This window comes from Jatropha curcas, chromosome 2 (genome assembly GCF_041381405.1).
Source record: "Jatropha curcas cultivar XTBG-Jc1 chromosome 2, XTBG_Jcur_1.0, whole genome shotgun sequence".
Classification (NCBI taxonomy): domain Eukaryota; kingdom Viridiplantae; phylum Streptophyta; class Magnoliopsida; order Malpighiales; family Euphorbiaceae; genus Jatropha; species Jatropha curcas.
The window spans coordinates 18,233,504-18,245,856 of NC_143152.1; the positions used below are offsets into that span (position 1 = coordinate 18,233,504).

General features: G+C 29.9%; 1 protein-coding gene across 1 annotated transcript; it reads right to left on the reverse strand.

Moving 5' to 3' along the window:
- Positions 1–9,136: 9,136 nt before the first annotated feature.
- LOC110010092 (large ribosomal subunit protein P2B-like) lies at positions 9,137–11,740 on the reverse strand. Its single transcript, XM_020681488.1, is given in 3 exon segments — positions 9,137–9,407; positions 9,927–9,973; positions 11,681–11,740. Coding segments are annotated over 3 exon segments (378 nt in total).
- Positions 11,741–12,353: the final 613 nt, after the last annotated feature.

Below are 12,353 nucleotides of genomic sequence, written 5' to 3' on the forward strand. Positions count from 1 at the left end.
TTGAAAAGGGACACAAGGCAGCACGCCCGTGCTTCACCTCCAGCACAACCGTGCACTTTTCTAACTTCCACTTGTTGGACTAGGCCTATTTACACACGCCCGTGCTCCATCTAGCACGCCCGTGCTCGATTCTGTCCATTGATTTCTTTTGTTTTTTTCTTTGATTGCTTGCTTTGTTTTGGGTAGAATTAATTAGGTCCATATTTGGTTTACTTTGTAGTAAGCTAAATTCATACATTGTATCCTAATATTGTCTTTTAAATTCTAGTTTCTTTGTTTTTCTTTTTGTGTGAGCTTTATATTGCTTCTACTACATTGTTAGGGTGTATTTGCTTGTTTACTACACTCTAATTGATAATTAAAGTAGTGCATTGTTTATGTTCTTGTGCTACTATCCATCTCGTTTTGAGTCTTCTTTCTAGAATTTGTGCTTGCTTTTCACAGTTTTATTCCTTGATTATAAACGTGCCTTTGAGTTGGTTGGTTGAACTAAGATTCTGAAGTTCAATTGGAAGAATTGCAAGGAGTGATTAAAGAGTGTAAACACGTGAGGGAGTGATTTACCAATAACTCAAATCTTTTTGTGTTTTTCCTCTTTGAATACTAACCATGAGTACAGATAATAGTGAGGATGAAAGTCAAATAGATGATTCCCAATTAAAACTTGTAATGGAATCAATCCAAGAACAGTTTGAAAGCTTCAACAGTTTCTTCCAAGATATGAGAAAGGGTTTGAAGGAGATTAAAGCTGCCCAACGCTCTAATACAACAAGAGCTCGTCCTAGTACTACACTAACTAGATTTCAAATACCTAAAGATGAGGAGGTCGATAATCCTAATTGTTACTTTAGGAATTTGAACAATAATTCAGGAAGGATACAAGAACGCAAAAGTGTGGATTACCTCAATAGGTATTCATTCACAAAGGATGGGTGGATGACTGGTTCAAATTCATCTTTCTCAAAAGAAGTGTATGAAGACCAATGTGAAAAGAAAAAGATGAGTTTTGAGACTGTCAATAAAGAAAAAGAAAGTAAAAGTAAAATGAGTGAAAACATGATAAGTGAAAATAAAAAGAAAGAGGGGGAAGGAAAGGAAAAACAAATTCAACCTATAATTGTACCTTTGTACAAAGAAGTTTGTGTAACCATCAATGATCTTAACCCATCTTTGCCAAGTATGTTTGTTGATCCTTTGCAAGAAATTGAAAATGTATTTCCAGAAGAAGATTGCCAATCTTCAATTGAGGATAAACAGATGGTTCTTGATCCATTATCACCTCAAGAAGTATATGAAGATCAAAGGAAGATAATTGAGAGAGAAAGAGAGGTTTCGACCTTGAAAGAAAATGAGAATGAGGCTTTGAGTTCAAAAGAACCAGAGTGTGAAAAGAGTGAAGAAAAAGAGGAGGAAGAGGCCACAGAACAAAAGAGTGAAAAGAGTAAGGAGGAAGAGAAAGAGGCCATAAAAGATACAAAACAAATTAATGGCCCAATTGTGTATGTGAAAAAGAGAGAGATCCAAAACAGTGTGAGAGAGGGCAGACCAGTCTTGATGATTCGGTTTAAGGAGTTTTTGCATAGTTTGACTAACATTAACACTTTTTCTCTACCTTCTAGTTCTGTTTCTTTGTTGCAGGGATTTCCTCAAAGTGAAGAAAAGCCTACATTGGTGAAGGAGATGCACGCTAAGGCTAGGGTTCATATGAACATGAAGAACAAAAGCTATGCCAACCGTGCCAACAAGAGAAAAAGGCATGATGTGTTTAAACCTGGAGATTGGGTTTGGGTACATTTTCGCAAGGAAAAGTTTCCCAACCAAAGGAAGATTAAGTTTGATAAACATGGAGATATAGCATTACAAGTCTTGGAGCACATTGATGACAACACCTACAAGATAGACTTACCAGGTGAGTATGATGTTTCCATCGCTTTCAATGTTAGTAATTTGTCTCCTTTTGACATTAATGCAGATTCGAGGATGAACCTTTTCGAGGAAAAGGGGAATGATATGAATCCGCCATCGCTCATCCATGGAACTCAAGGGGGCAAGGAGAACAACATGAAAAATCCATTAATGCTTCCTAGTGGACCAACTACAAGAAGTCATGCAAAGAAATATGGAGCAACCATGGAGAACAAGGGAGCATGGATACCTCAACTTCTAACTAAGATTCGAGGACGAATCTTTTTGAGGAAAGGGGGTATGATACGAAATCGAGACCACTCAACTATAAAGCTCAAGGAAGCATGGAGGGCATCTAAGTTTCTCACATTAATAGAAGCACATGTTGAGTTAGAGCCTGAATTTCCAACACAGGACATGCCTAGGCCATGCTAAGTTAGCACGCCCGTGCTAAATAGCACACCCAGGCCGTGCTTCCCTCTGACTCTGAAGCACCCCCGTGCTAAATAGCACACCCAGGCCGTGCTTCCCTCTGACTCTCACGATGGAACTCCTACATTGAAGCACCCCCGTGCCAAATAGCACACCCAGGCCGTGCTTCCCTCTGACTCTCACGAGGGAACTCCTACATTGAAGCACGCCCGTGCCAAATAGCACACCCTGGCCGTGCTTGTCCCTGCCTCTCATTTAGTTAGTTAGCTTATTTTGTGTTTTTGCTTTGTTAATGGGTTGGGCCTCCAATATTTCGGCCACCCTTGAATAATTAGCCTTATTTTGATTAGATTTAGTCAATCTTTAGTGGATTTGGATTAGATTTCCAAATCCTTAAGTTGTTATGAGTTTGTTAGTCAACTCCTTAGTTGGTTTAGATTTGCTAAATCCTACTCCTTAGCTAACTCTAAATCCCCTAAGGATCTGGACCACTTAGATTAGTATAAATAGCTTGTTATTTTGTAATTTTTTAACAATCAATTATTCAATGAATTAAAGACTACTTCTTCATGCTTAGGCGTGTTCATGTTTTTAGAGAGTGTGAGATTGCATTCTTCTAATTGCATCAAGAATCAAGGTAAACTTATCAATCTAATTGTGGCGTTTATCTTATTCTTTTTCTCTATTATTGGTGTTCTTGCTTCTTTAAGCTTTGGGTGCCATAGAGAGGGGTTTAGTTTGATCTTGGATCTCTTCCAAAACTTGTCATTGAGTTCATGAAATTTATTTTCATTGGGTTCCGCGTCAAAATCCCTAAATGATTTTAGTTGCTTGAAGCATAAAGTTAAATTCTTGAGAAATTTATTCAACTAATATTATAGAGCTCTATATGGATTAGTGAATAATGATATCCATGAAATATTGAAAAAATGCCTGAAGTAAACAAATCAAGACTTCGAGAAATATATTCAAGATTTCTACGTGGAATAAAGAAATCTCAGTACATACAGTATATGCCTTAATGATATATATGGCTGAAAAAATATTATATTATGTTATGATTATATTGCATTTGTTATATTCTTTTGTTGAAAGTTATATGCTTTCATACTTTCAAATTTACTTTATATACTATCACGACTAAGGTGATCTCTTAATTAATGAATATTTGCTGAAAGAATATGATAATAATATTATTATATGTTCATGAATTTTTTTTAAAAAAAAAGAGATTTTGAATATGAATTTATCAATATTTGATTCATGAACAATATTGGAACTCATGAAGAGCTCCAAAGATTATAGTTTCCTTAAAGAAAGAGTTTGAGATGAAAGACATTGGGAATATAAAATTTGTCTTGGCATGAAGATCGAGCATTTCATAAATAAAATTTTGTCTATGAATCCACAAATATGGTTAAGTTATTAAAACGATGTTATATGGGTGCTAAATAAGAAAATGACCAATTTTCAACTTTAAGAAAATGATAAAGAACTTATTGGTCCTTAAGTATCATATCTTAGTGTAATAAAGACGCTAATATATCTTGCTAGTCATATGACTAGATATAAGCATTTTTATAAATTTTATTTGCAAGATATAATTCTTCTTGAATATGAAGAAATTAAATAGAGTTAAATATTTATTTTGATATCTCAATGGCATGATATATATGAGTTATATTATAACTAACATGAGGGAAGTAAATACGCACTGTACTCTTTTTTCCTTCAATCAAAATTTTTTTTTTCATTGGATTTTCCTGATAAAAGTTTTTAATGAGGCAGTATTTTAACGCATATCTAAGAAATGATTAATGTACTATTTTTCCTTCACTAAGATTTTTTCTCCTACAGGGTTTTTTCTTAGTAAGATTTAACGAGACATATTCTTTAAAGAATGGACATCCAAGGGGGAGTGTTATGAAATAAATGGATTAGAAGTGTGTATTCTTTCTAATTTTTGTAGGACTCTATTAGGGTTTCACTTATATAACAATGTATATGCGGCTTTTCATCAATAATAGATACTCTCGTATTCTCTCCTATATTTTGCTCTTTATTTCTTCTTTTTTTCTTCTCTCTCATTTTATATTATTTTATAATAAAAAATTGATATTATTACAATAATCAATAATAAAAAATTTGAACATTTTTAAATAAAAATTTCTAAATTTATTTTAGTATATTTTTACTTCTTTTTATTTATGAAGGTTAGGATTAATGGTTGTGAAGTTTTTGAATTAAAATGTAATTTTTTTATTATTACCAAGTGGATGCAATTTTCATTTTTTTGTTTTATGATTTTCATTTTCTAAGAAAAATATTTTGTTATAAAACAGAAAATAGAAAACTATTTTATGTAAGTAAACAAACCCTAAGGGTGTGTTTACTTGTAGAAAACGGAAATAATTTTCTAAAAAAAGTTTTTAAGAAGATTGAAAAATAGAGTTTTGCATCCAAATCAGTTGGTTGTCTATTTGGAAAACTCGAAAATAGTTTTTCAGTTTTTCAAAATTTAACCAAGATTCAGAAAAGAACTCAAAGTTGTTTTCTACAGTTTTTCTTTATAACAAAAGATATATTTCTAACTATTTTCTATTTTTACAAAATAATATTTATATGATTTAAATTATAATATCTATAAATAATTTTTTCTATAAAATATTTTTATTCAAAGAATAAAAAATAACATAAAAAATTATATTATGCTCTAATGAACATTTAATTTTATTATGAAAAATATATTATATCCTTTATTTTTAAAGAATTTTACAAAATGAAAATAATTTGATATTATTATAAATAATCAATAATAAGAATTCAAAAATTTATAAACAAAAAGTTTCTAAATTTATTTTAGGGATAATTGCAATTTTGGTATATGAACTTTGCAATTTTTCTATTTTGGTGTATAAACAGAAAAAGTTTACAATTGAGTGTTTGAATTCCCAATAATTTTGCAATTAAATGAAATTTGCCTACGTGGATCGCCGGAATTCACCGTAGGATGGCTGGATCCACTTTTTTATTTTTTTAATTGTTGATTAGGCACCAAATAAGATGCCACGTGGGCTGCCACGTAGATTAAAACTGTAAATGACATATTTACCCCTAAAAGACCCTAAATCTTCTTAGTTACCCATCTCAATGCTTCTCTCTCTCTCTCTCTCGCCAAATAATTTTTATTCATTTCTTTTTCGATATTTAATCTAATATATACAATAACAAAATTTCAAATAATTAATACTTTAAATTTTTTTAATTTTGAAATTAAAACTTTCAAAACTTTTTGAAATTTTTCTTATTTATATCTGTCTACATGTACCTATACTTATCTATATATACCTCAATTCTAGTGATTTTCTTTCAAGAGTAGTTTTCTTCTTCTTTTTTTTTCCTCTTTTATTGCTTTTCAATTCTTTAAGTTTTGATTATTGCTTTTTTTCTTTATTCCTTTATATATATGTATGCTCAGTTAAGAAATACTATTGCCTTCTTTTTCGATTGAGATAATGTTAACTCTTTGATCTCTTTTTTCCTTTTTCTTTTCTTTTTCAAATTTTTTTAACTTTTTTTTTTTTTTTGCAATCTTTTATGGTTTTTTTTTGTGTGTGTATTCGTGACTTTTCTCCTGTTTAATCTTATTTCTTTAATAACATCTTTCTTGTTATATTACCAACAATATGTGTCGTATGTGTATAAATGCAAATATGAGAAATATCATATTGATGGAGAAGAAGATGAAAGAAAAAACTAACTGTAAAATCATTTATGTATTTTTTTTTATTTTTTATTTTTTTAGCAAATTGTATAAAACTGTTCATTGTAAATTTTTTCATTCATTGATTCATATTCATATATGTTTATGTAAATTTATAATTATTTTAATTCATGTATTATTATTATTATAATAATATATATTTTTTGTCGTCCAATTGTTGAGTTAGTATATTGCGTACAATTGAAGTATTTCATGTGATTTGGTTTGATTTGAGTTTTGAAACTAAAACTGAACCAATAAATTGGAAAGAAAAATATAAGTATAATCTATATTTATAATTATTATTTTCCCATTAAACATTAAATCTATGTACTATTGAAGTTATATATATATATATAGAGCAAAGTGAATATTTTCATTTTTTTTTTCTTTATAGATTTGATAATTTATAATAATTTATAAAAAATAATAATATAATCAATTATAACAATTATTGAAATAAATATTGAAATACTCGCGCGCGAAGCTCGGTTTTTAACTAGTATAATATATTCTCCGCTAAAGTTATCATTTGTTTCATAATAATATAATAATACAATATATTCTTTATGCATTGTAGTTTTTTCTAGGGCTCTTTGTGAGTTGATTTGGGTCGGTTTGAATATAATAATCAAATCAAACCTAAAGTAGCGGTTTGAAAAAAATTAAATCCTAATTAAATCATAAAAAATTTCAAACCAAACCAAACCTTTGGTGGCAATTTGGCAGTTTGTGCAGTTTGAAATAAGAGAAATTAAACTTCCTTATTCATCTAGTTAATAAGAAAAAAAAAAAAAAAGATTAACATTATACTAAACTAGTCGTAATTCTACACTTCATGCGCGGATATTAATAAATTATTTGTATAGGTATTATTATTAAATTATATTGATTTATATTTTTTAAAAAATTCTTTAAAAAGCTCTACAATGTTTTGAAGACATGCACAATAAAATTGGTGTCTAATACTATTAATAAAATTACCATAAGTCTTATTTATGATGGTTAATGCCTCATGAATAAGATGAAATAAGGCATCATTAAATATATTAATCAAGTTTATATAATTTTTCAAAGATATTGTCAAAGATATAATTTTATATATTGATGATAAACTATACTTCCAAAATTAATCCCATAATAAGACTTAACAATCGAAAAAAAAAATTGAATTAGTTAAATTATAGAAAATAACAATAATTACTTGATAATTTAAATAAATATTGACCATGAAAAATCTGAAATGCAAATGAAAGGAGAAAATTTGAAATGCAAAACAATAAGCACGAAATTAAAATTAGATATATATGTTGAAAAAAAAAAAACTCTCTTTTACTGTTGTTTGATAAGTAGTTAATTTAGCATAATATAATCCTTATTTTAATATTATCTATGGATGCTTTTTGGTTTAAAATGATAATTTTCATTTTCTTTTCATATTTTCTGTAGATTATGCTAAATTCATTAGAAAAGGGATTTTGGAGGCTAATGAAGTTTTGAAGAAATATACCAAGTTGGAGCTGAATTTCAAGAAAGCTCCTGGAAGTTGACAAATTAAGCTTGGGCATGGCTAAGGGAGACGCGTCCAAGGCAGTTCCAAAACTCCTCTGAAAGTTTTCAAATTAAGCTTGGGCAAGGTTAAGAGAGGCGCATCCAGGGCTAAGCGGGATTAAAATGTTTGCCAGCTAGAATTACTTCGGGCTTACTCTAGAAAGTCATTTAACGCAGCCGGACCACTAATTAGAGAATTAGAAAAATACTCAGAATCAAATATTTTATTTTTGTAACTGATTTGAGATTTATTTTCTTGGTTTATGATTTTTCCTTCTCCTATAAATAGAACCTTAAGTCTATTAAGGGGGGAACCTTTTATTCTTTTCGACAATAGTCGTTCTCTTTAGGGTTTATTATTCTCTTTGTTTTCTCTATGCCAAGCATGGCTAGATTTTTATTTTCAGTCAAAGGATTGAATTCGAAGTAGAAGTTCTTCTATGATTGTGAAATCTTTATTTATTTATTTTCTTCTTTTAATTCCATAAATATTTGTCTATTTTTCTGCATATATGAGAAACTCTATGTCTATTGTTATCTTATTGTTTGTTCAATGTGGCTAGTTGTTCAATTTAATAGGATAGCATATAGCTAATCAATAAGATTAAATCCGTAATTGTTTAATTGAATTGATTAAAGCAGCAAATAATATAATTTGATTATAACCAAGCTTTTGAATTATATTATGAAAATTCACAATCTAATTTAAATGAACCTCGCTTGTAGAGTTTGTTAATTAAGGCAGGGTCTTTCTAATTCTTATTGCTATTAGCAAATTAAATTCTATCACTTGTTTAGGGTTGTTTGCTAGTTAGGGATTATTCATAGTACTTATCTTCTTTAATTTAATAATACGGAAAGATTAATCGGCGACGCTTGTTCAAAGATTATAACTTGTCCATTGCTTGGAATTATTGAGTTGTCTTAGAATCAATGATCAATCAAGATAATTTCTTACTAAGAATTGCCTTTGACTGAATTCATCTCCTATTGATATAAACTTGTTTCTTTTATTACATTCTTACTTATTTTAATTGTTTGAATTGTTCTCTACTACAAATCCCCCATTTTTACTTTTATTGTTTTATTTTCTGGTTATTGAAAGATTTAATCAAAACTAGTCCCTAGGATTTGAACATTCTCACTCTATCTATAAATTACCTAGAATAGGAAGAGCAAGAATTATTTTTGATGGTCTCGACACTCATCATTATTAGATAATACCTCCAGCTGCATCGGATTTAAATTTGTTATAGGTAAGCAAAAACAAAAAAAAAACTTAAGAGTCTGGGTTTTATATGACTTCTATTTACCTTCTATATTTATTTTTCTCAAAATAAAATGGCAAATCAATAAATGGGTAGTTGTTTCTACTCCATGTCCAGTTACATACTACTACAATTGCTAGGGGAAGTAAATATTCGAATTTGTAGGGACCAATCAAAACAAAAGAGATTTGTTTGATGATATGACCTGACAAACTCTTTAGTCGAAGAGACTAAAGCCCATATCATCATCTAACTCCTCTTTCTCCTCCATCTTCTCCTCTTTCTTTGCCTCAGCTGCAACAGCTAGAGCAGAGGCAACACCACCACTGTCACCAATAGCTGCAATGGCTGCAATAGCAACACCACCACCAAAAGGCACTGATGCCAACTTCTCCCATCCAGCAGCAATAAGCTCAGTTATATCCTTATCCTATATTTTTGAAAGAAGAAATCTGACCTAATTGTCATCAACATCAACTCCAACGCAGCTGAAGGTATCTTTGATATGGCCTAACTTTCAATTTCATCCCGAACTTTTTTGAGTAGTTGCAATTTCACTCTAAATCAATCTTTGTATCTTGGGAATCTTGAACTTATCAACCTAGTTGCAATTACACTCTAATTTGAACTAATATTCAGCTCATAATTTTTACATCTTAAAATTGATTCAATTTTAAAATCAAATACTCAATCTTGATTTTTTTATTTATTATATGAATACTTGGGTTTGATTTTATTATTTATTGTTTAAATACTTGGGTATGGAGTCCATTTTTTATATTATTTTAATTAAAATTCCAACTTTAGTTTAGTTTTAGGGTGCAATTGCAATAAGTTGATAAGTTCAGGGTGGTGCAATTCACTTTTAGGATGCAATTGTACCATAAAAGCAAATTAATGTGTAATTATAATTAGGTTGATAAGTTCAGGGTACCCAAGATATAAAGGTCGATTCAGAGTGAAATTGCAATTACTCGAAAAGTTCAAAGTGAAATTAAAAGTTAAACCCTTTGATATCATCAGCGAAAGGGGCAGCGTTGCCTCCTAACACGGCCTAAAATATATAGCGACTACCTTCATCTCGATAGGAGGTGCTCTTAATTTGCAGCGGTTAGAAGAGAAGTATAAAGTGAATCGCAAATTTTGAAATGCGGGATGATTACATAATGAAAATAGAAGGCTAAACACGAAAGAAGCAACATAATACAAAATAAAAATAATCGAAAATGATAAAAAAGGTTGAATATAGGGAGAGAATTAAAAGCAAAATAATCAAAAGAAGCAATAAAAAATAATATAAATCATTGTGAAAGAAGAAGTAGTAGAGATAAAAATAATAATAAATAGATGAGAATTGTGATTGAATGGAAGGATAATATATAGCGGAATAGTTTAGATAAATAAAATTAAATTTCAAAATTGTTGGTTATTATCAAAATATTAATTTTTTAAATTTTATTAGTTCGATTATGTTTCAAAAACTCATCAATATCCATACTAAATATTAAACTGAAAATTATTTAAATTGTCCAATCACAACACTTAAAGAAAGTTTTTAAAAATTTTTTTAAGAAAAGAAAAATCAAATGATGAACAAAGAGAACATATTAAACTCTCTTTGTTTCAGCTATATATATATATATATATATGAAAGAAAAAAAATTAATATTATACTAAATATAAAAATGAATTAATCAAAATTATGCCATAAAATACACATGATTTTAAATAGCCTTTAAAAGGTTTTAAATTAATTTTTTATATGTCCCTTCAAAAAAGAAATCATATGTATATTCTTAGTATAGTATAAAAAAAATATTATATATTTAATAAGATAATAATTAAGCAAATTAGAAATATAGAATTCAAATTTTGATTTAATTACATCTATTACAAGAAATTATAAAAACAGTATAGTTTTACACGCAAATAGTTTGTACATATATTTTTTTTATTAGCAAAGAGAATTAATTAATTAATTAATTAACCAGGAAAAAGTTAACAAACTCTAGCACTACACCCAAGTCAATAGATTCCCTAAACATCCAAACCTAGCCAGAGAATCTTAGGTAAAAAAACCTGATATGCAGTACATCCAAAATAAAAAAACAAAACAATAACAACCTTGTTCTTAAGATAAGAACAGATTTATTGAACAACAAAAAACCAAAATTGACCGACTGTTACAAACCACAAGATAATGCCAAAGTAAAACAAACAATAAGGAAAATGACAACAACAAACCATGACCCAAGACAATTTATTAATACTACTTCTAGCTTTCTTTCCTTGCTCCAAAGATGCCAAAATAGCTCAAGTTATAGAAGCTAACACAAGTGAGGAATTCAGACCTTAATAAAACTAACTCCAACCTAAAACTGATGGAAAATCAATTCCCTTCATAGCTAACATATTTGCAAAAGAATTGGTAGATCTTAGAATATGAATAAAATGAACACAAAATAAGGAAGAACTGATACGGATCCGCCACCACTCATCAATAGAAGCATGGAGAACAACATAGGAGATTCATTGGTGCTTCCTAGTGGGACAACTACACGGCGCCGTGCCAAGCGCTGTGGGGCAGCTATATCCTCATATGTTCAAAAATAAGTTTCACAAGAGCTTCATGACCAAGTGTTTAACAAGTGTTGTGTGGAACTTGAAGGCACAACTAGGCTTCTCGTATTGTTGGAAGCAACTGTTGAAGGAGAAGCACGCCCGTGCTGAGTAGCACACCTAGGCTGTGCTAGAGTCTGACCCTTGGAGGCTTGTGAAGTGTGGAGAAGCATGCTCGTGCTGTGTAATATGTCCTGGCCATGCTAGGGCCTGAGTTGGACGTGTTTTATCCTTAAAAATGCCTTATTTGGTTTAGCCTTTTGTTGTCTTTGTATGGGCTTTTGTTAATGGGTCTTTTGTATTAGGTTAGCCCAATTATGTTAGTTTCTAGTATAAACACTATTGTCTTCTTTGTAAAGAAACTAACTTTTGATCAAATTGAACTACATAAAATTGTTCATGCTTTGCATATCCTTTTGCTTAAAGTGATTGTGAGAAATTGCTTTCCTCTAATTGCATCAAGAATTAAGATAGACTTATCAACTTGTTGTAACATTTATCTTGTTCTTATTCTTGATTACTGGTGTTTCTGTTTCCTTATAAATGAGGGGCGCCAGAGAGGGGAATTTATCTTCATCTTTAATCTGATCCACTCGATTAGGGGTTCTAGGAATTCATTTCCTTTGGGTTCCGCATCATTTGGTATCAGAGCCAAATCAAAGATTGAGGTAAGTTCTGTTATCTTAGTATTAGGGTTGAGTTTTTCTGTTCTTTGAATTTCATTGATGTTTGCTCATCTTTTTGATTAAATTCTAAATCTGAGCCTTCATCCTTGAATTCTCTTGTTTGCCTAAATAAAAAAAAAAGAATATGGA